Raw genomic sequence first — 27,975 nt, forward strand, 5'->3', positions numbered from 1 at the left:
CTATAGCAGCCCGGCCGTGTATATTGACCCTGTGGAGCTCCCGACGGACAGTTCTGGTGGAAACAGGAGAGTTGAGGTGCACATTTAATTCTGCCGTGGTTTTATGTTTTTTGGATACAATCCGGGTTAGCACCCGAACATCCCTTTCTGACAGCTTCCTCTTGCGTCCACAGTTAATCCTGTTGGATGTGGTTTGTCCTTCTTGGTGGTATGCTGACATTACCCTGGATACCGTGGCTCTTGACTCATCACAAAGACTTGCTGTCTTGGTCACAGATGCGCCAGCAAGACGTGCACCAACAATTTGTCCTCTTTTGAACTCTGGTATGTCACCCATAATGTTGTGTGCATTGCAATATTTTGAGCAAAACTGTGCTCTTACCCTGCTAATTGAACCTTCACAGTCTGCTCTTACTGGTGCAATGTGCAATTAATGAAGATTGGCCACCAGACTGGTCCAATTTAGCCATGAAACCTCCCACACTAAAATGACAGGTGTTTCAGTTTCATTGTCCAACCCCTTTATATATATATATATAGTTGCGAAGCATTGAAGAGGATAAAGCATCTTTTTTTACTATATATTAGATATAACACACACACACACACACACACACACACACACACACACACACACACACACACACACACACACACACACACACACACACACACACACACACACACACACACACACACACACATATATATATGTGTGTGTGTGTGTGTGTTATTATATCTAATATATAGTATATTAAGCTGCAAAAAGATGCTTTATCCTCTTCAATGTTTCGCAACTGTATTACCGTAAAACGGGTTTTAGGCGCGCAGTAAAACTTGTAGCGCAGTTAGCGCGAGTACAGTTTACTAAACCGAGGGTACGGATTTTGTCTTCACATATTTTTTTTCCTTAGTGACCCCTAAGGGGCTCCGTACTGCACTATTGTTTTTATAGCGTGCAATTTATTCTGTGCAATATCTCAAGTCACTCAGGGCATGTGCAATACCCCACTACGACCTCACTGCTGTGTTTTAAACAATCTACTGTACTTCTTTTATAACTATAGTTTAGTCTTTATTCTTTATTTTTAAGATTCTTATACATACGTGTGTGTGTTGTGTATTTGTATATAATTTTTTGCTTCTACTCTTACTTATTGTATGTGTACTCAATTTCGTTGTACACTGTGCAATGACAAAGGCATCTCATCTTATCTATTATTTTTATTTTTTTAACCAAACTGTAATCAGGGGCAATATGTAAATGCTTTAACAATAATCACATGCATTTGTGATGCATGGAGACGCATTTGCATCTCCAACAATAGTAATCAGCTCATTATAAAACGCCAATTCAAGAAATATTGCACTCACCACAGTAGTTGAATGTATACGATTTCCTTTATACTAAATGCTAAATTAGTTCAGAAACGCTCTCGTGTGTGCTCCTGTAGCCTGAACAGGTTGAAATGATCCAGGTCCAACAAACCTGAGTGATATTAGTATTGCACTGTTTAAATGGAAAATGAGCAGCCAATGAACGCAAGCGCTCGTGTGGAACTCTCGCGAGATGTGACCAGCAGCGGGCGCCGGGCGCGGGGGTTTGATATCGTTTGTTTGTCGTTAGCATTCTCGCTACATGTTTTGTTTTGTTCGAATATTGTAAGTCGTTAAATTCTTCTGTATTAAATTTGAAGAAAGTGCAAAATATTCTTTAAATACACAGTAAGTACTGAGGTTGTTAAATATAGCCTGTGTAGAAAGCTTGTGAACTTCGTCTTTCCCTATTTTAAAAACATATGGACTTTGTCATGCTTTAAAATCAAATGAAGTAAATACGTCTGTCATCTGTTGTGTAGAAGAAATTAACGACACACAGAGGTAATTGTAATTCTTTGTTTTATTGACCTAATTTTAAATGCATGGAACACTATTACACCAAGTAATGTACGAAACACTGTTACGTAATTATTAATTGATTATAAGAAAGCTGCGTCCGGAATCGCATACTTACAGAGTACAGTGACTTTCATGGACGCAGTTAACATCAGTGATCAGTGTTTATTATAAATCTGTTGACCTTTTTCATATTGATATATGAATTATATTAAGGTCAATAAAGCATAAATAATACTAAACACTGCATCTTTCCATTTTTGTTGCCAAAACCTGACAATTTTTCTGTGACAAATATTTGAGAACTGGATCATTTATTTATTTATTAGGATTTTAACGTCATGTTTTACACACTGGTTACATTCAAGACAGAAACGGTAGTTTCTCGTTACACAAGATTCATCAGTTCACAAGTTTAATGCCAAACACAGTCATGGACAATTTTGTATCTCCAGTTCACCTCCTTGTGTGTCTTTGGACTGTGGGAGGAAACCGGAGCCCCCGGAGGAAACCCACGCAGACACGGGGAGAACATGCAAACTCCACACAGAAAGGACCCAGAACCCAGGACCTTCTTGCTGTGAGGCGACAGTGCTACCCACTGAGCCACCGTGCCGCCCTGAACTGGATAATTTTGTTTTATTTGAGTTAATATAAACCATATAATCAAACACTAAAGAAGAGACAGTCCACCTCATGTCTGTACTGTTAACCTGCTGGTAATGTCCTTGTACCAGATACCACAGGACTCCTATATTTCTTGTGGAGTCTATGTCTAGTGGGTCACTGCAGCACTGACAGCATATTAGGCAGGTGGCCTTAATGTATATGCTCACCATTGTGAGTATTTTACACTGCAATTAACTTAAAAACATAGTTTATTGTTATTTGTAATTCATCCACAATAAATTTAGTTTGCTCTTGACTGAATTTCTGTCAATACTTTTGTACTAGATGGAATGCAGAAACCTGTGACTGACCTGCAAGTAATGATTGGTGTTTTACTGTGATGGATCCAAGGGCAACAGCAGTGGTTGTTAGTGCTGTGCCTCCATATGGACATGTCATCATCAATGCCAAGTGGAGGGGTTCTCAGTTAGTGCAACATTTTAAAGGTAAAACTTGACTACTAGGATAATTTAAAGCATCCTGCACTTGGGTGGGGAGAGTCCTTTTCAAATACTTGACTGGATTTTTTTCTCTTTGCTAGGGAGTGTAAAAACTATCTTTGAGGAAGAACTTGGTGTTGTAGACCTCCACCTCAGTAACAAAACTTGTGTCCTGTATGTATCGGAAAGTGACTTGGTGGCGGGAAATGACTACAAAAGGAAAATTGTTCGATTCAGAAACGTAGGTTTAGATATTTTTCTTTATTTGAAAAAAAAAAAAACTACATATGTAATCAAAAAGCTTTCATCACAGATAAATATGTCCATGTTTTATGTACTATGGTCTAAAAGCCTATTTATTTGCTTGTTTTGTAAAAAAAAAAAAATACTCATGAAAGCATTGATATTGCACTTAAAAACCTTTTAAAAATGCTACTGTATAATTGCAGTTTAAACCTACAACAGTTTCAAACTAATAACAAAGGCTTTTGCATTTACACCCATGTTTGCAAAGAGTATCTTAAAGAAAAAAGTAATCGAGTGTTTAACATAGCCTGTTTAGCTTAACAATAATTGTTAAAAGAGATAAAAAATGTCAGTGTTTAATGTCAGTAACAACTGTGCTTGTTAAATGTAATTTTTAGTTCTTAATCCTGTATAGCTTGTATTATTGCTGCCTAGTAAAGTTATAGTTACAGTGCAGGTCCATAAAGGAATGGTTGGGTGAGTCTGGTGTGGAAAACCCTGAGTGGCCCACAAAAAGCCCTGACCTCAACCCAACTGAACACTTTTGACTTTTGGGACTAGAACTAGAACAGAGTTTGCAAGCAATGTCTGGTGTAATAAATGTTCTTCTGTCATCAATGTATATTCTAGTCTTGTGATGTTAATGGATGCCTGGTTTTCTAAGTCTTTAAGTGCTCTTATAAATGTTAAATGGGATTTAGGTCAGCAGAAACATTTTTACTCACTGGTGTTTCTAAACTTTTGGCCCTTTTAGTATATGTCTATATTGCTTTTTTTGTTACAGGCCAACAGTAAGTTCAGTGGAATAGTTATTGTGGAGAGGACTTGTCTCAGTGAGCAGTACTTCAGTGGGCTGCAGAAGTTTGTGGTTTTGGAGCTGGGACTAACCCTGCTTGCTGTTGGTAATCCTGCTGAAGCAGCCCAGCTCATAACACAAATGGTAACAGAATTTCTCTGATAATTGCACCAACCTAAACACTGCCAATACATTTTAGCGTTACTCAGTTTGTTAAATTTATGGCTCCTAACGAAACACTACAGTACTAAGTAGTATGTCTAATTAGCGACAGGTCATCGACAGGTCAGAGCTGATTTTGGCACCAAAAGGGGGACAAACACAATACAATATTAGGCAGGTGGCTTTTATGTCAAAGCTGAATGGTGTCGTTACAGACTGAATAATACAAAAGATACAGTTTGGGATGCATTCAGAAAATCAGTCTAATGTGGTGTGTAAACAGTGTCTCTCTGTTATAATCATGGATGTGAACTCACACTGATAAACTCACAGTTAACAAAGCAGTTAAGTATATAGGAAGTCATGAAAATCTGAGCAATAGGATTTGTATTTGAGCTAAATATTTTGCTATCTTACCTGTTTATAGAATCCCCACAAAAATAGCTAAATTAAATAGTAAGTCTACTACTAAAAGATTTATTTTGAAGACTTGACTTGTTTTACTAACAGTTGAGTTGAACCTTTGGCTGATTGGCAATCCTTGTAAAATGTTTTTGCGCAATAGGACAGCAGATGGCATCACTTGCACTATTTTTTTCAGCACCACCTGAAGACAAAAGTTCATTAAGAAAAACCCAGTTCAGTTTTTTTGTTGGTAGTTGTAAACAAAGGTTTGGACTTCCCCTACCAAACTTGCATAGTTCATATTTTATTTCTTTTCCTGCACAGGTGCATGGAGAGAGTAAGGAGAACCCATTCCGCAGAAAAAGTACAACCAGGCTGTTGGACCCAGTGGTATTGAACCTCGTACAGCAGATTCCTGGGGTTGGCAAAGTAAAGACCATGGCCCTGCTCCAGCACTTTTCCAGCATCCATCAAATCAGTAATGCTTCAGTACCGGAACTAGAGACTGTCGTAGGACAGGCCACAGCTCAGCAAATCTGGACTTTTTTTCACAATATGCTCAGCTGACATTGCACAAAACCTTTAAAAAGAACATATATGCCACATGAAGATGTTGATTAACAGCATAACCCTCCTAACCTAAACTCAATGGAATGGATTTTGTTGTTGTGTAAAACTATGGTGACAGAAAAGAGGTGGAGTATCTTGGCTAAAAAAAAAAGGAAAATTAAATGTTTGTAAAAACCATTTCACTAGATTTTTCCCCTGCACACTGTCAGTGGGTAATGTGCTTTTTATTCTCTATTTTGTAGTTTACTGATACTGACATTTTTAATGCTGTTTAAGCGCAGAAGAGTTTTGCACTGTCAGGGTTGGTGGTCAATATGGAGGGTGTTGCACAGCACCTGGTTTCTGGGTTTAATCATCCACATGGGTTTCCCTGTGTGCTTTGATTTTTCTCATGTTTCCAACTGGCATATAGGACTCATGGATCAGGATAACGTGGTTACTGAGAACAAATAAAAAGAAACTAGCTAACAACCAATGGTAGATATATTACAAACCTACACTACAAACGTTTGAACGTTTTGTAAAATGCAATAAAAAGAAGAAACTGTGATTTGATAGTTCTATTGAATCTTTCTTTAACTTTCAAAAGTAGAAAGAAAACATTCCCCATGTATTTACTGGTCAACTTTATTGCAAAATGATAAGTGTAAAATGTAATGCATGCTACACACCTAAAAAGTTGGGACAGAGGCATATTCATTAAATGTTTTAATAGTTTGGGAACTGAGGGCACTGATTGTTGCAGTTTTGCAAGTGGAATTTTTTTCTCCATTCTTATTAGATACGAGATTTTAGCTGCTCAACAGTCCGTGGTCACAATTGTCTGATTCTCTGCTTCATGCTGCACCATACATTTTCAATAGGAAACAGGTTTGGACTGCCGACAGGGCAGTCAAGCACATGCATTTTGTGTCTACGAAGCCATGCTGTTGTAGCACATGCATGATGAGGCCTGGCATCGTTTTGCTAAAATAAACATGGACTTCTCAGGAAAACACTTACCTTGATGGCCACGTGTCTCTAAAATCCTAATATACATCTCGATGTCAATGGAACCTTTATATATGTGCAAATTACCCATGTTGTCGATGGGCCACTGATGCACCCCCATACCATGAAAGATGTTGGCTTTTGCACCTTTCGCTAATAACAGTCTGAATGATCCTTTTTGTCTTTGGCATAGAGAACTTGATGTCCATTTTTACTGAGAACATGCTGAACTATTGACTCCTGTAAACATCACACGTTTCCACTGTCTCCACTGGGCCCAGAGATCTCTGGCATTTCTATATAGAATTAATGTACAGCTTCCTGTAATAGTACTTCAGATTGCTTTTCTTAATGCAGCGGTTGACTGTTTAGTGAAAATGGTTTTCTGAAGCCCATGTGGCTATATTTATCATATAAGCATGATAGTTTATACTGCAATATTCATATTTTATAAACTTTTCATTCTCATTTTTCCTCTGTCCCAACTTTTTTTTATTACATTTACAAAATACAATGATAAGTAAAAACAATTAAAATCTTTCTACTTTTGTCAATGAATTGACAAATCAAGGTTCAGCAGAACTGACCAATCACAGATTCTTCTTTTTATTGCATTTTACAAAACATCACAACTTTTTTTGAAAATGAAGTTTGTATGTAACCAAAAATATTAGAACACTTGATCATGAGTTTGTTGGATATTATATTTCAAAATATGAGCGGTTTTTTTTTTTTTTTTTTTTTTTTTTTTTTTTTTTTTTTTTTTTTTTTTTTTTTTTTATAACATAGCCTTAAGCTGCCACAATTAGTTCTTCATTTCATTATGTACTTATGGCACTTAAAGGTCTCTCATTTCACCTTTAAATACAAAACAAACATTTGCAGTGAAAAAAAAGATAAATGGATCACTTACTTATAAGTATTCATCAATTTGCCAATAATCTTCCTTTGCACAGTTGCAATTTTTGCAATTATTTTTGGTTTCTTAGACTGCACATACTTATTAATAATTAAATATCAGTACGTCCTGTTTTAAACTGTTCATCCATTTGTGAAGCCATTTGGTGGGTATGATCTTACTCAATTACGCCCTCATTCAAACTATCAGTCTCTCCCTCAGTTTCAGCCCCTTTTTCCTTTTTGGTGGCTCTTGTGATGTATTGGTTTTCTGCTCGACTTCTTCCTTTAAGGGCCGCACACTGCTGGCAGTGTTTGGGCCTTCCTGCCGCCTTTACAAAGCAGCTCTACTTTGAACAGTCTCTTTGGCAAGGATCAGCTGAATGTAGAGTTTTCATTGTGCAACCAGTGCTGTTAGCCAGGGAAAAGCCACAGCACAAATTCACGACTTGACTTCCTAAATTCCACGCCAGGGATTCTTCCAGGGTGAATAGGGGTGTGAGGAAGCCACTCCATTGTAAAATGTACAGCTCAGTGCTCCTGGGATCTCTTCACATATCACGCCTCTTTTTTTCTGTTTCCTTCTGTGGAGTCCCAGCAAGAGCTTTTGTCCTGGCAAGGACTGAATGGAAAAAAAAAAAACAGAATTAGAGCTAATTATTGTATTTAAGTAGTATCATATGGGAATACATGATGAAGGTTTTGTGTAATTGCAGATAAGTGTATCTTAAGTAATACCATTGACATTTTAGCAGACTCTAGATCTTCCTCTACACTCAAATACCAAGATCAGATAAGAGATGTCTCAACACAACCACAGTTGGAATATAGGGGGTGGATTAATTATTGAAAATGTATTAAATGGCAGTATGTTAAAATCAGGGGCCTAATGCAGAATGGCGTCACTCTTGGAATGCTGTCAACTAGTCTTAAATAGACTTTTAGTTCTTTAAGAGCTAAAGAAGATTAAGATTATCTTTGCAGTCTGTGTAACAGAACTTTTACTGATATTTTTGACTGTTTTATGACCATGCCAATTCAAATCATGCTGCACATACTGTATTGATCCCCCACCATGACTTAAATTATTAAGTTTATCACATAAACATGTTCAAAGTTGTACCATTAAGCCATTGTTCTTAGAAGTATTTTGTCATCTGCCAGGTTATACAGAATGTATTTGTGCTTTGGCCTTTTAATACAAAATGTTTCCAAAAGTCAGTCCTGCTATGAAGTTCAGCTCTGTAAAGCTCAGGATGTGTAGATTTTGGGTTTATAGTTAAATCATGTTGTTCTCAATAGTTAATTGAAATGCATACTGTTCATTGGCAGTTAACATAATATAAAATTGTGCAGCTGGGTGTGATTGTAATTCAGCCCCTCGAAAGTCCAGCTCTTTTTCCCTGTGGTGTTTTACTTATTTTGCTCATCCTATGTACATCTTAAAGCCATTAGTCACACGCCATGTATTTATATAGAGCAGTCAACCATTAGGCTTTCGTTTGCTCCTAAGCAGTCGTTAGCATTCAGTCCTGGATGGCGGCGGATGCTGCGCATGCGCCTTCTTTTCACCGTGCATCAATGGTCCGAGCGCAGATGAAGAGGCAAAGGGTGGGAGGGAGCAGAAGGAGGAGAGCTTGGTTTTGTGGTGCTCGCTGAAATGCATGGAGTGGAGTGGCACAGAAACAACAGGCGTAAGGCCGAGGCTCAGCCGGGCACCATGAAAGACGGCAGGGTAAAGCGCGATTCGATCCCGGAGAGAGTGACCCTTAAAAAAGAGATTGGACTGCTGAGCGCCTGCACCATCATTATAGGTAAATTCCAGATTTAGAAAAGTTTAGAAAGTTGTTTTACTAGATTAGAAAAAAAATCCTTACAAGACTTTGGAAGAAACTTTACACAGCTGGGAAAACTTGATGAACATTACTAAATTATAGGAAAGTAACTGTTTATTACCTAAAATGTGTGTTTTAATTTGGCCAATTGTTTGATTCAATGTCAAATTTACTTTTAAACAAATAAATAGTTCTGTTTACATACATATATTTAATCTAAAACAACATAGTGTTTTGCTAAGTTATTTATGTGCTGTTATTTCCAAATTATGTTAAGTCTTTTTCTGGAAAGTGTTGCTTGAATATTGAATATTTCAAAGTCATGTTTGTGCTAAACAGACCACTACATTTGACTTGCATGCTTCAAGACCAATTAATGACAAGCAGCTCCAACCTTGTGTTGGATCCCATTTATAGTTTTAATGATTTATTATTTATAGTATAGATTGTATTCTACACATTGAAAGTATCCATGTTTTGTAAATGTATGTAGAGTTCAATAATAATAATAAATACATCTTAGCCCCAGAATAACCACATCTTGGCAGATCTACAACAATGAATTTGGCCCATGTTAAAAGCATATTAATTAGTTTTACCAAAGTTCAGCGTAGGTGTGCCTCCAGATCCTCCAAATTTCTTGAATCATTTAATGACATTCTGGAATACAGTATAGAGGGAAAAAATGCAAATCCCTTCCGATCTTTCTTTGGGGAACATTGTTTTTAAATGTTTTAATAATTTTCACACACATTTCTTGACAAACTGGAGATCCTTTAATTACATGATTAGAATCACCTGTTTGTTGTACAAATAACTTTTTCTACCAATAGATTAAATGCTTGGGTGCAACACTTCAGTACCTGTATTATATCTGTATCCAAGTGATAAGCCTATGTGTGTGTGTTTTTTTGTGTGTGTTTTTTTAAATAATGGAAATGCTGTTTAATGTTTCTTAAATGTATTTTTGGACTTTAATAGCTTTTTTAAGAAAGTTTTTTGGCTGCGTGTTGGGGGTTCTGGGGATTGTTGCCTCGCGACCAGTGATTCCGGGTGAACTGGACCTGCCTTAACACTGACCAGGATAAATGAATAAATTAATAAACCAATTAATTGATTGGAATGGAATGGACTGGAATATTGATTAGTTGTAGCCCTGATTGGCTTATATTAAGTTGTATGTCTTGCAGTATAAAGAATAACAGACCAACGCTAGGCATGACTAAACAGCAGTGGCATTTCTAGAGCTACACTCCATGGTCAAAAGTATTTGGACACCCATTCTTGATTCGTCTATGTTCTGCCATATTCAGTAAATTGCAAGGGTGGACAAACTATGGTAATCTTTGATTAATAAACAACAACAAAAAGTGATATGGATATTATTCAGAAAACCAGCAAGCAGGAATTAAATCTAGGTTACTGGTGCTGTGGCACACATCCACCATCACATAAAAACACCTAAAATGTCTTAAGTTTAAACAGGATGCTCACAGCACACAGCTGTTACATTTTGCAAAGCAGATGCATTCACACTATATGAAGAAAAATATTGGGACACACTTCTTAATCATTGAATTTAGGTGTTTTATTCAGTCCCACTGCCACAGGTGTATAAAATCAAGCATCTTGCAATACAGTCTGCCTTTACAAACACTTGTGAAAGAATATGTTGTTCTAAAGAGCTCACTTAATTCAAGTGTGGGACTGTAATAGAATCCCACGGCTGCAACAAGTCCGTAAAATGTCTAAATATTTTACAATCAACTGTAAGTTGTATTATTGAAAACCATGTGAAGTTAGTGGGGTCGCTGAGAGCATTTTATGAGCTATATAACACCTATTTCAACAGCTTGTGAAACAGTATTTGTCCTCTTAGTCACTTCATTAGCTAAAACCCTATTGGACAGCAAAGCTAGTTAACTGAATACAGCCAATCTTTATTTTGACCCAGAACTATTTTTCTTAACTTGAAAAAGTCAAGCATTTTAAGTTTAAGTTTTATTGGAACACTATGCACTGTTCCAAGGACATTTCTAAAGCTTTGGGACTGTACTGAACCACATGAGAGCTATTATTTTTAAATAAAGAGAACTTGGAATGGTAAACTTACCTCAGTTGCCAGCCTGCTGTAAAATCAAGAGATTAGAAGAATCCCAGAAATAAAGTAGTCCCAATCCTCATCATGGGCCAGTGTTCTTGCATAATCCAAAAGTGATAAAAGCAAAAATTTCATTGGAGGGTAGCATAGAAAAAAAACTAAAAGTACTCGGATAATGTAGTTTTTAGTATGGTAGTGTTTCATGGACAGACAAAAGCAAATATAACATTTTAAAGTAAAAACATTTTAAAACAGTTAAACATGGAGGTGGTTGTGTGATGGTATACTTGCATGAGATAAAAATAAAAAAAAATCTAAATTCCTTCCTTAAGGAGAATGTAAGAGTATCTTTGAGCTGAAGCTACAGTATAATTTGAATATGCAGCAGGACAATGATCCAAAACAGAGAAACAAGGCAGAATGGCAGGAAAACAATGGCAGAAAATGAATATTCCGTTTTAAAAAGGCCCAGTCAACACCAGTCTGATTTGCACTTAAAAAAAGAGCATTTTGTGGTCAGTCATGTTCATCTACCACACAGATTATTCTGTTGGTTGCACTTGGGGTGCAAGGTAATTTGCAATAAATTAGTATTAAGAAGTTGTGATAATGTATTATTCAAAATAAAAACATGCAACAAAACCAGTTAACAAATTTATACTGCACACCTTTTAGATGACTCCAAGCGGCATAATTTCAGCTTTAAGAATGAAAGGGTGGCACAGTGGCTCAGTCCTGGTCCTGGGTTCGATCCCCAGTTTGGCGGTCTGGGTCCTTTCTGTGTGGAGTTTGCATGTTCTCCTTGTGTCTGTGTGAGTTTCCTCCAGGAACTCCGGTTTCCTCACACAGTCCAAAGACATGCAAGTGAGGTGAAATGTCAAACACATAATTGTGTTTGACATTAAACTTGTGAACTGACGAATAACTACCGTTTCTGTCATGAATGTAACCAAAGTGTGTAAACATGCTGTTAAAATCCTAATAAATAAATTAATAAAGAAAATGAAGTTATTTGGCACTTACAACAATGTCAGTGCCATATTAACTACCTACATAAAAATCTTTTTATTCTAAAAAGCATTGCAACTTTAATTTAGACTAAAGTTTTATTTCTATAAATTTATTGCAGTATTAAGTATCTGTGTACTACATTAATACCATATTTGATTTCTGCAGGTAACATCATTGGTTCTGGAATCTTCATCTCTCCTAAAGGCGTTCTGGAACACTCAGGATCAGTTGGATTGGCACTGGTGGTATGGATGTTAGGAGGGGGCATTGCTGCACTTGGTTCCCTTTGTTATGCTGAACTTGGGGTCACCATTCCCAAGTCTGGGGGAGACTACTCATATGTTACAGAGATTTTTGGAGGCCTTGTTGGGTAATGCTCATCATCAGAATAATAATCAGAATTGTTTTTTTTTTCTTTCATTTTCATTTGATTATAAAACAGAACAGTTGCTTCAAACAGTGTGAAAACCAAAAAGGTGTGTAGTTTATAATGGTTTACAAGCTAGATAACAAGGCAGTTGCCAGGCGGATCCTTCACTTGTCTGTGATAGAATCACATCATGTTCCGAGAAACATACTAGGCACTCCAGATTATCCATCACTAGTGCAGAAACGTTACAACCCTTTTCTAGTCCTCTAAATGAAGTAAACTTAATTCTGCTCAATTAGGATGTGAAGAGAATTGTAACATAAATACTAAACCTTAACCAGACAGCAGAGGACTAAATGTACAGTGACAATAAATTCTACCTATTTCTTTTCTCAGGCAAAACCAATTGTGCCTTTATGAGCGCCAGGGCAGGTCAATAACACTGATTGAGATTCAAATTTGAAAGCTTAGGATCTTGGTGGATCTTGGTGGTATTTGGCTTTCACATTATACTGTTGTGCCACCTAAGTGCCCAAGGCATTAATTTTAAACAGAAATTATGTCTAGGACAGATGTACCATTTTTACTGTATTTTATTTTCTCAAACTGATCCAAATGCTTTATGTCTTTTTGCTATGATTTTTCCTTTCTTTTATTAAGTTATTTATTTACATTTATTTTTTGTTCTTTAAGCTTTCTTCTATTGTGGAGTGCAGTGTTAATCATGTATCCCACCACTCTGGCAGTAATAGCCCTTACCTTCTCTAACTATGTCCTGCAACCTGCCTTTCCCAACTGTGTCCCTCCGTACATGGCCACGCGTATGCTCTCCGCAGTCTGCATATGTGAGTATGACATCTTACATTTAGTTTAATTCCCATTATTTTGCATCTTTTACCATTTCTTGTTTTTAGATGTCTTCTATGTAACTACTACACTCGGTGTGGAATAGATTATAGCGGAGAATATGTTTTGTGATAGGTAGGGTGCTACTAAATTCATGGAAAAATTTGTTTAATTTTTGCGGACCTCGCAGATTTCACAGATTTTTAAGGAAAAGTTCCACATTTCTTGGCAGTCATTGAATAACACTCATAAATTGATGTCTGTGTTTTGACACACCCCTTCTGCACCCACATAATCAGTTGGGAGTTTTCCAAACTTAGTTACCCAAGTAGTGTTTTTAGCTGCTTTAGACTTCGACATCTTGAACATTTTGTCTAACCAATTGCTAATGTAATTGAGCATCTTTAGAGTTTGCTGAGTTTATGAAGTAAGAAATAAACTGCACGTAAACAAATTATTGGGAGCCAGACAGAGAGAGATCACATGTCTAGAGAAGAACACTTTTCCAATAATGAAATCTCCGAAGGGACAAAATGCACTTAATACGTAAACACATACATCAAACATTGTAAGCACAACACACCATAGAAAAGTCTGTTACACTAATGTAATTGCCATATTATTGCTAGGACCGCCTCATATTGCATATTACGCCTCAGATTTCATATGCTACACGAATGAAAAATGTTAAATCGCTAAACACAAACCTTAAATTTTGAATTTCACAGCAAATTGCATATTACGGTCCGTGATGCAATTTTCACGCCCATGAATTAGGTAGGGCCTTAATAATAAGGTTATTAAATTAGGGAAAATAGGTATTCTATGCCTGGGCTGCTGTAGAAAAAAAAATATTAAGAACAAACAATTGACAGATGAGTTCATGAGCTCATTTGCAACTAGAAATATGAGTCTGATAGCATTTACCCTACAGTGTCAATGACTATTTTCTGTCCTAAGTCCTGTCTTGATGCTGTAAGCTTACAGCTTTGTTATAGCATGTGTGGTATCTTTCAGAGACTTAATAGCCAAATTCATTTTTGTGAACATAATAATCAAAATAATCAAAACCCCATGTCCAAAAACAGTTTGGACTTGCAATAAAAATGCAATAAAAACAAGAATCTGGCATTCCTTGAACTTTTATTTAACTGAGAAAAGTGTGACTTTTATTTGACTTTTAATGTTATAAGATATAAACAAATTATGATTTTATGTCAGCAACAGACATGAAACAATTGTTATTTACCTGAAGAAAATTATAAATAATTTAGGTCTTTTACTATCTACCATTCTTAATATTGTAAAAGGTATTCACAACTTCTGAGAAATCTTAGTCCGTGTAGAGCTAGGCCATGTAGTGTGCTTTCAGTGCTGGTCCCAAGCCTGGATAAAAACAAGAAGGGCTGCATCAGGAAGGGCATCCAGCATAAAAACTGTCCCAAATCAGGTATGCAGACCAGAATGAGACCAGAATAAGACCCTTAAACACGGGAGCAGCCGAAAGAAGAGTAGAAGAGTAGAGTAGTAACCTGCTGGAAGGTGCTCCCATGTCCACTATTAAACCCTTGCAGCTCATTCAAAATGCAGCTGTCTGTCTGGTTTTTAACCAACCTACACACTGCCACATCACCCCACTGCTGTGTTCTCTTTACTGGCTTCCTGTAGCTGCACGCATTCAGTTTAAAACACTGATGCTCACCTACAAAGCCAAAAATGGACCAGCCCCAAGCTACCTTCGTGGTCTAATAAAACCCCGCTCTGTACCACGCAACCTCCGAGCCACTAGTCTCGCTCGACTTGATCCTCCACCCAGGACTCGAGGAAGACAAGCATCAAAGCTCTTCTCTGTACTAGCACCCAAGTGGTGGAATGAACTTCCTCTGTCTGTTCAAACATCTGAGTCTCTTGCTGTCTTTAAAAACGATTAAAAACCCACCTCTTTACTAAACACTTAAGCTGACTTGTACTTACTTACTAACACTCACTAATACTATTTCATTTCTTGCAACAAAAAAAAAATTGGTTCTAACAGGTTTGTGTTCTTGGACTGTTGTCTACTTAAACTAGAGTAAGGTAATTTACATTTTCAGCATTTAGCAGACGCTCTTATCCAGAGCGACTTACAGAAGTGCTTCTATAGTGAACATTTCATTTCTCAAGTTTAGGTAAACAACAGTCGAAGAACACAAATCTGCTAAAACCTGTTAGAACCAAAGTGGCTTTGGAATAAAGTGTTAGTAAATAAGTACAAGTCAGCCTAAGTGTTTAGTAAAAAGGTGGGTTTTTAATCGTTTTTTAAAGACAGCAAGAGACTCAGATGTTCGGACAGAACTCAGATGTTCGGACAGAATGTGCACTATGGAAGCACTTCTGTAAGTCGCTCTGGATAAGAGCATCTGCTAAATGCCAAAAATGTAAATGTAACAGGCAGTTCACACTACCCTGATAAGATACCTTATGAAGTCACTACTTGTTTGTTGCTATCCCATGAGCCAGAAGGATTGGTTCATTAACCCAGCTTAAAAGGCTATGAAGCCCTAAAGAGTAAATCTTCATTCTTTAGAAAACTTGTTTGCCTAATTGACCAATTAACAGTCACGCCTTCCCAGAGTTCCAGCAGTTGCGCTACATGAAACGATGCCAACATAGTTGACAATACACAAAGTTCAGAAAGTTTAGGGGTAAAGAGAAAAACATATAAACTAAATCGAAAACAAACCTAAACAACAACAAGAGGGCTGACATGTAAACATGTGAAGCACATTTATTCTTGTTTATGGCAAGCTTTCACAGAGGCATTGAGGAACAACAGCAGAACAGCAAGCCAAAGCACTTGACTCTGCTGTGATGGAGACGCCTGGCCGTGTGATTATTGCATTGGCTTCTATTATTCACTCTCTTTTGCAGGGTTCACACAAGAAAGGAATGTGAAAAGTGTGAGGCGCTCCATCTTTTCACGGACCTGCTCATCACCCCCTATTTTTATTTTCTCACACCAGGCAGCAATTTGTTAGTCATTGTTAAAAGGGACTTTTTTTTTTTTACAGAGAAACTAAGAGGGAATGAAAGAAAAGCAATAATGGATGACACTGCTGTATTTCTCCTTTTAACCCTTTCTTTTCTTCATATGGGCATTTAAGGGCATAAGTCTCCCATAAGACTCTCCCACTTAATATAACAGTTCAAATAAATAGCTACCCAAAATAGATTAGCTGCTGTGTTTGTGGATGCATACATCCAAGCTGTGTAGTCAAACAGGGAGTTTTTAGCAGTGGTGAGTAAAGCACAACAGTTACTGTAGTTTGTTTGTTTGTCAGGATTTTAACATCATGTTTTACACTTTGGTTACATTCATGACAGCAACGGTGGTTACTCATTACACAAGGTTTATCAATTCACAGGGTTTTATCAAATGGACAATTTTGTATCTCCAATTTACCTCACTTGCATGTCTTTGGACTGTGGGAGGAAACCCACACAGAGACGGGGAGAACATGCAAACTTCACACAGAAAGGACCCAGACCGCCCCACCTGGGGATCGAACCCAGGACCTTCTTGCTGTGAGGCTACAGTGCTGCCCACTTAGCCACCGTGCCGCCCCACAACAGTTATTATAGTTACAATCACTAAATACTATTTAAGTATGTGGTAACTGTAATTAAGAATAGTTCTTATTCATAGAAAATTTGTAAAAGCAAAAATGCATTTGCCCAAACAACCATGTCATTGGGAGGTGCACCTTACATTTACATACTGACTTACAATTACAATTTTACAAAATGTTATAGTATTAAAATGCTATTCTAAAATATTAATCCATCCACATGTGGAAAATATGGTTAAGTTTTACTCATATTACTTTTTTGCATTGCCCTGGGGTTCAAGTATTTTTCAACATTGGATACAACAGGTCACATGCATTGGTCTTTATGCTTTGATCTTTAATACAAATGGATTTTTAAATGTCAGTTTAGCCATTAATTTTAGCTTTGTGCAATCTGAAAAATCACAATTCTTGGTATTTTTGGGGCACTTATAAGTTATCCTGTAAAATGCTATAGATTCTCCATTAAGCTTTGAAATGCAGTATTTTTGCTAATGTCATTTGACCATGCTTGACATATGCTGCTATGACTGTTTTGCTTTTGCTTTAAATCACTTTCCCGTTATTGTGGCTGACGCAGCTGCACGGGACCAAAGCGTTAGTCTCTTTTGAGACTGTTTCTGTTTATCTAAAATTTTATATGTAAAGGTACTATCTTTGACAGAACTTTTACTGATGACACATGCTGTTATTTGTCAGTAAGCCTCTGTGTGTGTGTGTGTGTGTGTGTGTGTGTGTGTGTGTGTGTTTGTGTGTGTATATGTGTGTGTGTGTACAGTATTTCTAACATGGGTAAACTGCTTCAGCGTACGCATGGCCACACGTATTCAGGATATCTTTACCGTGGGAAAGCTAATGGCACTTGGACTAATCATAGCTGTTGGACTGTTTCAGATCTATAAAGGTGAGAAAATGTAACCACCAGGCATGGCTTATCTAGGCAGAGCTAGCCACTAATTATTCTTTATTATGTTACTGATTTCAGTCAGATTTTTAAAATGTTCTTGTAATTTTAGACCTTATTGAATGAAGCCTTTTGGATTGTCAGTGACAAAATCTGAAACCAAACATAGACACACAGCCATAATGGTCTAGCAGTTCTCCCTCTGACATATCGCTAACTCTATATTTGCATTCTCATACTAATACCACAGTAACTAATTTCTGATGGAATTTTTATAATTTCTTATCTCCTCTAGGTAATTACGAGGGTCTCACTCCACAAATAGCATTCGACTTCTATAAGACTCCAGCAGTCGGGCAGATTGCTCTGGCTTTTCTCCAGGCCTCCTTTGCCTTCAGTGGCTGGAACTTTCTCAACTATGTCACAGAAGAAGTGGTGGATCCCAGGAGGTAGGGGTGTACACCTTACACATTCATTGTTTTTACAAGTATTAATAATTGTATTGCAGATCTAAGGGTTTTAAGATGCAGCTGGCTATTACCATGCAATATGCCAGATTCTGGGCATCCAAACAGATCATATCTGCTTACTTATACAGTATTTTAGAGAAAGGGACAGCAATTTCAAAAGATTTTACATAAATGTGGGAAAAACTGGGAAAAACTTTGTCATGCAAGACTGTTGATGATCCTCTGTCTTGTGTTTTCCCCCTTTCCTGTTTTGCAATGTTTTAATTTGGATTAAAACATTTATATATAAAATCTCCCTCTAGACAGTAAGAGCCTCTGTTGCAGCGACAAGGAAGTGATGTCCCATCTGGAATACGCTACCTCAGATGTGGCCAGTTAGTCAAATTAGAAACTTACAGCTGGTGGGCTGGCGTTTCTTAGCATTTCTGACTAATCTTTTTTAGACAGCTGTTTAATGCTGATTCTCACTGGCAGCGTTGAGAATGGACAAGATTAGAATCGAGTTTAATAGACAGACGAGCAGGTGGAATGTTTTGGAGACAAAGATAGGGAGATGAGATTGAAATTGTTTGGGAATGTGCAGAGTAGGGATGAAAGTTATATCGGGAGGAAGGGTGCTGAGGATGGAGCCGTCAAACAGGAGGAGCGGAAGAAGACCAAATAGGAGGTTTATGGATGTGGTGAAGTAGGACATGCAGTTGGTTGGTGTGACAGAGGAGGATGTTCAGGACTGGGCAAGATGAGGACGAATGATCTGCTTTGCCAACACCTAACGGGAGTCACCAAAAGAATTTGGTTTTGTGTATATGGCTTGTCCGTTATCACTGGGGACTTTTTTAATGTAGCAGTTGTGTACTGTAAAAAAGTCTGTTATCAGTATATTTTAGGTTGTCATATGTACAAACCTTGCTTATTAGAAACTTTATGATCTTTTTTTTTTTTTTTTTTTCCAAAACCCGGTCAGTGCTTCTGAAGGAAAGCAATAGTCACCATTGTTTATACACATTATTTTACAGATTCCTAAGATTGCCTAGCTTTATGTGTTTTTTTAATGCATTTTCTCCCCATTTTCCTCCTGACCCACACATAGTCCGGTCGTCCCACCCTAGCAGATATGATGGCCAATAAGTATCTGCTGTAGGCACTGCCAATTATGCCCGCCAGATGGTGCCCAGCCGACCGGTGGCAACACTGAGTTTTGAACCGAGGAGTTCAGAATTAGCTTTGTGTTTTTAGTAGAGAAGACAAGAATGCAATCCCACTTACCCATCCAGAAAGCAGGGCCAGTCAACTTTCAGTCCAAACTAACTACCCTAGAATATGGGCAAATGCTTTTTTGATGTGGCATGTTTACAGATGTCTAGGTTTATAGCAATGCCTTGTATTATTAAATAAAAAATACTTAATTTAAAAAAATCATTATTTTAGTATTCAACAATCACAAAACATCAGCTAGAACCTAGTATGACGCCACCATGGAACTAAGTGGTTTATAACATTCAGAATGAGCACTGGTTTTCATAACAGAAACAGTTGTGATTTGTCTAAACAAAATAACAAAAGAAATTTCTAAATGGAGTACATTTTGTATACTCTTTTATGTCCAGCATGGTATTGTTTAGTAGCTTTATGTTAGAATGTTTGATCATTTGCAATTGATGCTATGAGTTTTTTCTGTAATATCTACAATGCTTGATTTACATCTACTATATAAATATAAATAAATGTCATGAATTAAACATGAATTTTGTTTTACCAGGAACCTTCCCCGTGCAATTTACATCTCCATTCCTCTGGTAACTGTTGTATACACACTCACCAATATTGCCTACTTCTCCTCCATGTCTCCAGAGGAGCTGCTGGCCTCAAACGCTGTGGCTGTAGTACGTATACATTATAGTCTTTCATCTTTACTTAGTCAGAGATTGTTCATTGTGACTGAAGTAAAATTATCCTCTTATTGTTTTGAAAATGTGGTACATTCTGACATGTTTAACAGACGTTTGGAGAAAAGCTTCTTGGAATGTTCTCCACTATCATTCCCATCTCTGTTGCACTTTCCACATTCGGAGGCATCAATGGCTACCTCTTCACCTCATCCAGGTCAGGTATCTTTTTTGGGTATCTTTTTATTCGCTACCAAAGGAGTGAAAGTGCCCTCGTTTAGATAATCTAATGTCTACAATACGATCTGCTGCCCCCTTCTGGAATGATTCTTATTTACTACAACTTTGTCATCATAACTGTAGTTTAAAGTTCTGTAAGCATTTCTATAAATACTACTGCTTCTGTACTTATTGTAACAAGAATGCATTTGTGTTATTACTCATTACATGTTGTGATGTAACACAATCATTTGTGTTAACATATATCTATATATCTATATATATATATATATATATATATATATATATATACGTATATATATATATATATATATATATATATATATATATATATATATATATATATACAGTGTATCACAAAAGTGAGTACACCCCCCACATTTCTGCAAATATTTTATTATATCTTTTCATGGGACAACACTATAGAAATAAAACTTGGATATAACTTAGAGTAGTCAGTGTACAACTTGTATAGCAGTGTAGATTTACTGTCTTCTGAAAATAACTCAACACACAGCCATTAATGTCTAAATAGCTGGCAACATAAGTGAGTACACCCCACAGTGAACATGTCCAAATTGTGCCCAAAGTGTCAATATTTTGTGTGACCACCATTATTATCCAGCACTGCCTTAACCCTCCTGGGCATGGAATTCACCAGAGCTGCACAGGTTGCTACTGGAATCCTCTTCCACTCCTCCATGATGACATCACGGAGCTGGTGGATGTTAGACACCTTGAACTCCTCCACCTTCCACTTGAGGATGTGCCACAGGTGCTCAATTGGGTTTAGTCCATCACCTTTACCTTCAGCTTCCTCAGCAAGGCAGTTGTCATCTTGGAGGTTGTGTTTGGGGTCGTTATCCTGTTGGAAAACTGCCATGAGGCCCAGTTTTCGAAGGGAGGGGATCATGCTCTGTTTCAGAATGTCACAGTACATGTTGGAATTCATGTTTCCCTCAATGAACTGCAGCTCCCCAGTGCCAGCAACACTCATGCAGCCCAAGACCATGATGCTACCACCACCATGCTTGACTGTAAGCAAGATACAGTTGTCTTGGTACTTCTCACCAGGGCGCCGCCACACATGCTGGACACCATCTGAGCCAAACAAGTTTATCTTGGTCTCGTCAGACCACAGGGCATTCCAGTAATCCATGTTCTTGGACTGCTTGTCTTCAGCAAACTGTTTGCGGGCTTTCTTGTGCGTCAGCTTCCTTCTGGGATGACGACCATGCAGACCGAGTTGATGCAGTGTGCGGCGTATGGTCTGAGCACTGACAGGCTGACCTCCCACGTCTTCAACCTCTGCAGCAATGCTGGCAGCACTCATGTGTCTATTTTTTAAAGCCAACCTCTGGATATGACGCCGAACACGTGGACTCAACTTCTTTGGTCGACCCTGGCGAAACCTGTTCCGAGTGGAACCTGTCCTGGAAAACCGCTGTATGACCTTGGCCACCATGCTGTAGCTCAGTTTCAGGGTGTTGGCAATCTTCTTATAGCCCAGGCCATCTTTGTGGAGAGCAACAATTCTATTTCTCACATCCTCAGAGAGTTCTTTGCCATGAGGTGCCATGTTGAATATCCAGTGGCCAGTATGAGAGAATTGTACCCAAAACACCAAATTTAACAGCCCTGCTCCCCATTTACACCTGGGACCTTGACACATGACACCAGGGAGGGACAACGACACATTTGGGCACAATTTGGACATGTTCACTGTGGGGTGTACTCACTTATGTTGCCAGCTATTTAGACATTAATGTCAGTAAATCTACACTGCTATACAAGTTGTACACTGACTACTCTAAGTTATATCCAAGTTTCATGTCTATAGTGTTGTCCCATGAAAAGATATAATGAAATATTTGCAGAAATGTGAGGGGTGTACTCACTTTTGTGATACACTGTATATATATATATATATATATATATATATATATATAGATATAGATATAGATATAGATATATATACTGTATATACAGGGGTTGGACAATGAAACTGAAACACCTGTCATTTTAGTGTGGGAGGTTTCATGGCTAAATTGGACCAGTCTGGTGGCCAATCTTCATTAATTGCACATTGCACCAGTAAGAGCAGAGTGTGAAGGTTCAATTAGCAGGGTAAGAGCACAGTTTTGCTCAAAATATTGCAATGCACACAACATTATAATGGGTGACATACCAGAGTTCAAAAGAGGACAAATTGTTGGTGCACGTCTTGCTGGCGCATCTGTGACCAAGACAGCAAGTCTTTGTGATGTATCAAGAGCCAAGGTATCCAGGGTAATGTCAGCATACCACCAAGAAGGACAAACCACATCCAACAGGATTAACTGTGGATGCAAGAGGAAGCTGTCTGAAAGGGATGTTCGGGTGCTAACCCGGATTGTATCCAAAAAACATAAGACCACGGCTGCCCAAATCACGGCAGAATTAAATGTGCACCTCAACTCTCCTGTTTCCACCAGAACTGTCCGTCGGGAGCTCCACAGGGTCAATATACACGGCCGGGCTGCTATAGCCAAACCTTTGGTCACTCGTGCCAATGCCAAACGTCGGTTTCAATGGTGCAAGGAGCGCAAATCTTGGGCTGTGGACAATGTGAAACATGTATTGTTCTCTGATGAGTCCACCTTTACTGTTTTCCCCACATCCGGGAGAGTTACGTTGTGGAGAAGCCCCAAAGAAGCGTACCACCCAGACTGTTGCATGCCCAGAGTGAAGCATGGGGGTGGATCAGTGATGGTTTGGGCTGCCATATCATGGCATTCCCTTGGCCCAATACTTGTGCTAGATGGGCGCGTCACTGCCAAGGACTACCGAACCATTCTGGAGGACCATGTGCATCCAATGGTTCAAACATTGTATCCTGAAGGCGGTGCCGTGTATCAGGATGACAATGCACCAATACACACAGCAAGACTGGTGAAAGATTGGTTTGATGAACATGAAAGTGAAGTTGAACATCTCCCATGGCCTGCACAGTCACCAGATCTAAATATTATTGAGCCACTTTGGGGTGTTTTGGAGAAGCGAGTCAGGAAACGTTTTCCTCCACCAGCATCACGTAGTGACCTGGCCACTATCCTGCAAGAAGAATGGCTTAAAATCCCTCTGACCACTGTGCAGGACTTGTATATGTCATTTCCAAGATGAATTGACGCTGTATTGGCCGCAAAAGGAGGCCCTACACCATACTAATAAATTATTGTGGTCTAAAACCAGGTGTTTCAGTTTCATTGTCCAACCCCTGTATATACACAACCCCAAATCAGAAAAAGTTGGGACAGTAAGGAAAATGTAAATAAAATAAAAATGCAGTGTTCCCTACATTTACTTTGACTTTTATTTGATTGCAGACAGTTTAAACCCAAGATATTTCATGTTTTATCTGCTCAACTTCATTTCATTTTTTAATAAAAATCTATTCCTTAATTTCAGGCCTGCAACACATTCCAAAAAAAGTTGGGACGGGGGCAATTAAGGGCTAGTAATGAGGTGAAAAACTAAATAATGATGTGATTCTAAACAGGTGATGTCAACAGGTGATTGTAATCATGGTTTGGTACAAAAGCAGCATCCAGGAAAGGCCTTTATGAGCAAAGATGATCAGAGGATCTCCAGTTTGTCAACAAATGCATGAGAAAAGTATTGAAATGTTAAAAAAAACAATGTACCTCAAAGAAAGATTGGAAGGGATTTGCATGTTTCTCCCTCTACCATAATATCATTAAAACGATTCATGGAATCGGGAGGAATTTCAGTACATAAAGGCCAAGAGTGCAAGCTTAAGCTAAACGCCCGTGATCTTCGATCCCTCAGACGGGACTGCATCAAGAGCCGCCACTCAACAATAGCTGATATAACCACATGGGTGAGGGATTACTTTGGCAAACCGTTGTCAAGCACTACAATAAGGAGTTACAAGCACAAATGCCACTTAAAACTTTACTGTGCAAACAAGAAGCCTTATATTAACCATGTCCAGAAGCGGCGTCGACTTCTCTGGGCTCTGGGGCATCTAGGATGGACCATCATACAGTGGAAATGTGTATTGTGGTCAGATGAATCAACATTCCTGTCTTTTTTTGGGGAAAATGGACACTTACTGTTATTATTTGCATTGTCCATGCTGTCCCAACTTTTGCTGATTTAGGGTTGTAAAAAAAATATGCCATTATGCTGTCATATTCTTGGTTTATCTGATACTTTAAAAAGTGTTGTTAAAGTTTATTCCTCTTTATGTTTTGATTTTGTGCTTCTTTGTGTGTTTATGCACTTTCAGACTTTGTTTCTCTGGTGCTAGAGAAGGACATTTACCCAGCTTACTGGCTATGATTCACTATAAAAGCTGCACCCCTATACCAGCCCTGCTTGTTAGTGTGAGTTTTTATAGGTTTTTTAATTACAATTTCATTATGCATTATATTTGCCAGGGGTAAGCATCAATGTACACTAACTTTCCCTCTTTCTTTTTTTTATTAGTGCACTGCTACAATTGTAATTATGTGCATTGGGGAAACGCACAACCTAATAAACTATGTGTCCTTCATCAACTACCTCTCCTATGGAGTCACCATTGCTGGCATGCTGTATTACAGATGGAAAAAGCCAAATCTGTACAGACCTGTTAAGGTATTATTAAAAAGCTCCCTAATAAATAGACTTTAAAATAAGAAAATACTTTTGCTATTAGAAATGTAGGCAGTTGTGTGATCCCTTGGCACCCTAAGCAAGATCTTAACCCTCTGTCCTATATCATTTATATTATTAAAATATAAAAAAAAAACTGTTTGACTGATAAATAAGACAGTTAAAGACAGGGACTTCTTTAATGCAACTTGGTCTCTAAGCTCACTGCAATATAAAGCTTTATTCACTGGTGACTGCAGTCAAACTACTTATATTTATATGGGCACAGAAAAGTGACAAGATGTGGTACAAACTTAATTTCTGAAAGTTATGACATTTAGTAAAGTCTAATTAAAAGAAGAATCTGTGATGTTAATTAAATTCCCATTAACATTTATTTAAATGACAAAGATACAAAGAAATGACCTGTTTGTATTTTGTAAATATAAACAGATTATTTAATGCGTAGTTGGCTAAAATACCCCCACAGCAATGTAAAAAAAAATGTCTACAAATGTAAAAGACTCATTGCAAGTTATCAAAAAATGTTTAATTACAGTTGTAACTGCCAATGATGGCACAAACATTTATTGAGTTTATGGGGCAATTACATTTTTACATGAGTGCTTTGGTTTTGAATGAATCTTTATCTTCAGTAAATGGAATGATCATTTAAAAGCTGTATTTTAGTTTACTCCTGTTGTCTTTATCTTCCAATAAAAGTAGTTGAAATATATGAAACATTTCAATGTTTCAAAATTTGTTTCAACCATGTACTGTCTTCTGCACAGGTAAGTCTTTTGGTACCTGTGTGTTATCTGCTGTTTTGGGCCCTGCTTCTGGGATTTAGTCTGCATTCAGAGCCTTTGGTCTGTGGAGTGGGGCTGGTCATCATGCTCACAGGAGTGCCTGTCTACTTTCTGGTGGTGTACTGGAAACACAAGCCCAAGTGTATCCATGACTTCATTGGTAAGTAAGCATGCAAAAGAAAATAAGTTTCTTATGTGCAAGTATACAGTGGGGCCAAAAAGTATTTAGTCAGCCACTGATTGTGCAGGTTCTCCTACTTAGAAAGATGAGAGAGGTCCCGAATTTTTCATCATAGGTACACTTCAACTATGAGAGACAAAATGAGAAGAAAAAACTCCAGGAAATCACATTGTAGGATTTTTAAAGAATTTATTAGTAAATTATGGTGGAAAATAAGTATTTGGTCAATAACAAAAGTTCAACTCAATACTTTGTAACATAACCGTTGTTGGCATGACAGAGGTCAAACGTTTCCTGTAAGTCTTCACCAGGTATTTTGGCCCATTCCTCCATGCAGATCTCCTCTAGAGCAGTGATGTTTTGGGGCTGTCGCTGGGCAACACGGACTTTCAACTCCCTCCACAATTTTTCTATGGGGTTGAGGTCTGGAGACTGGCTAGGCCACTCCAGGACCTTGAAATGCTTTTTACGTAGCCACTCCTTTGTTGCCCGAGCGGTGTGTTTGGGATTATTGTCATGCTGGAAGACCCAGCCACGTTCCATCTTCAATGCTCTCACTGATGGAAGGAGGTTTTGGCTTAAAATCTCACGATACATGGCCCCGTTCATTCTTCCCTTAACACGGATCAGTCGCCCTGTCCCCTTTCCAGAAAAAAAGCATGATGTTTCCACCCCCGTGCTTCACAGTAGGTATGGTGTTCTTGGGATGCAACTCAGCCTCCAAACACGACGAATTGAGTTTTTACCAAAAAGTTCCATTTTGGTTTCATCTGACCACATGATATTCTCCCAATCCTCTTCTGGATCATCCATATGCCCGCTGGCAAACTTCAGACGGGCCTGGACATGTACTGGCTTAAGCAGGGGGACACGCCTGGCACTGCAGGATTTGAGTCCCTCTCGGCGTAGTGTGTTACTGATGGTAGCCTTTGTTACTTTGGTCCCAGCTCTCTGCAGGTCATTCATCAGGTCCCTCTGTGTAGTTCTGGGATTTTTGCTCACCGTTCTCATGATCATTTTGACCCCACGGGATGAGATCTTGACCCCAAGGGAGATTATCAATGGTCTTGGATGTCTTCCATTTTCTTACAATTGCTCCCACAGTTGATTTATTCACACCAACCTGCTTGCCTATTGTAGATTCACTCTTCCCAGCCTGGTGCAGGTCTACAATTTTCTTCCTGGTGTCCTTCGACAGCTCTTTGGTCTTGTCCATGGTTGAGTTTTGAGTCTGACTGTTTGAGGCTGTGGACAGGTGTCTTTTATACAGATAACGAGGTCAAACAGGTGCCATTAATACAGGTAACGAGTGGAGGACAGAAAAGCTTCTTAAAGAAGAAGTTACAGGTCTGTGAGAGCCAGAAATCTTGCTTGTTTGTTATTGACCAAATACTTATTTTCCACCATAATTTACAAATAAATTCTTAAAAAATCCTACAATGTGATTTCTTGGATTTTTTTTCTCATTTTGTCTCTCATAGTTGAAGTGTACCTATGATGAAAATTACAGACCTCTCTCATCTTTCTAAGTAGGAGAACCTGCACAATCAGTGGCTGACTAAATACTTTTTGACCCCACTGTAATAGTCTTATTACTGCATTTTACTGCAGTTTTAGATTTGTTTACAGCTTGTTCACATGATTGTGTGTCTGTGTGTGTCTGTTGTGGTTATTACAGAATGGGCAACGTATCTGGGTCAGAGGTTGTTATTTGTAGTTTTCCCTCAAGTTGACCCCATTGAAGACACAGTACCAGTAGAATGGACGAACAAATCTTCTTTTATAAACAAGACCTGTGGACCTGTTTGACTTTTATATTTTAGTTATATTTCTGTATGTTTATTCTTTACTTGTATAAGGTTTTGTTCAACCTTAGAGTGCCCTGTGTAGAATATGGCTTTAAGTCAATTTTCACAAATGGAATTGTCTATGGGCCTTTCTTTTTGTGTATGGATATATCAGTATTTTAACCTATAGAACATTTAAATCCATTAAAAACTATCTA

General features: G+C 38.1%; 2 protein-coding genes across 4 annotated transcripts; both read left to right on the plus strand.

The window, feature by feature from the left end:
* Positions 1-1,639: 1,639 nt before the first annotated feature.
* On the plus strand, positions 1,640-5,726 carry faap24 (FA core complex associated protein 24). Of its 3 annotated transcripts, XM_063002740.1 has the most exons (6): positions 1,655-1,725; positions 2,634-2,736; positions 2,851-3,011; positions 3,107-3,246; positions 4,036-4,191; positions 4,939-5,726. In XM_063002740.1, exons 3-6 carry the CDS (start codon positions 2,906-2,908, stop codon positions 5,179-5,181), a joined length of 645 nt encoding a protein of 214 aa, XP_062858810.1. In that variant the 5' UTR covers positions 1,655-1,725; positions 2,634-2,736; positions 2,851-2,905; the 3' UTR covers positions 5,182-5,726. The 3 variants fall into 3 exon arrangements, with proteins under 3 accessions (XP_062858818.1, XP_062858810.1, XP_062858803.1); XM_063002748.1 differs by lacking the exon at positions 2,634-2,736 and having other exon boundaries at positions 1,640-1,725; XM_063002733.1 differs by lacking the exons at positions 1,655-1,725; positions 2,634-2,736 and adding an exon at positions 1,753-1,881.
* Positions 5,727-8,731: 3,005 nt separating this feature from the next.
* On the plus strand, positions 8,732-27,963 carry slc7a10b (solute carrier family 7 member 10b). Its single transcript, XM_063002761.1, has 11 exons — positions 8,732-8,885; positions 12,184-12,388; positions 13,082-13,233; positions 17,621-17,746; positions 18,042-18,195; positions 19,976-20,099; positions 20,216-20,319; positions 24,634-24,730; positions 24,834-24,983; positions 25,772-25,949; positions 27,649-27,963. Exons 1-11 carry the CDS (start codon positions 8,732-8,734, stop codon positions 27,777-27,779), a joined length of 1,575 nt encoding a protein of 524 aa, XP_062858831.1. The 3' UTR covers positions 27,780-27,963.
* Positions 27,964-27,975: the final 12 nt, after the last annotated feature.

This window comes from Trichomycterus rosablanca, chromosome 1 (genome assembly GCF_030014385.1).
Source record: "Trichomycterus rosablanca isolate fTriRos1 chromosome 1, fTriRos1.hap1, whole genome shotgun sequence".
NCBI lineage: Eukaryota > Metazoa > Chordata > Actinopteri > Siluriformes > Trichomycteridae > Trichomycterus > Trichomycterus rosablanca.

Bases quoted from the DNA above. Each gene is read 5' to 3' on its own strand.
- slc7a10b (XM_063002761.1), top strand. From the start codon at position 8,732: ATGCATGGAGTGGAGTGGCACAGAAACAACAGGCGTAAGGCCGAGGCT. The intron at 17,747-18,041 runs GTGAGAAAATGT...TATCTCCTCTAG, and splicing joins ACTGTTTCAGATCTATAAAG to GTAATTACGAGGGTCTCACT. The intron at 24,984-25,771 runs GTATTATTAAAA...TCTTCTGCACAG, and splicing joins ATCTGTACAGACCTGTTAAG to GTAAGTCTTTTGGTACCTGT.
- faap24 (XM_063002748.1), top strand. From the start codon at position 2,906: ATGGATCCAAGGGCAACAGCAGTGGTTGTTAGTGCTGTGCCTCCATAT. The intron at 3,012-3,106 runs GTAAAACTTGAC...TCTCTTTGCTAG, and splicing joins GTTAGTGCAACATTTTAAAG to GGAGTGTAAAAACTATCTTT. The intron at 4,192-4,938 runs GTAACAGAATTT...TTTCCTGCACAG, and splicing joins CCCAGCTCATAACACAAATG to GTGCATGGAGAGAGTAAGGA.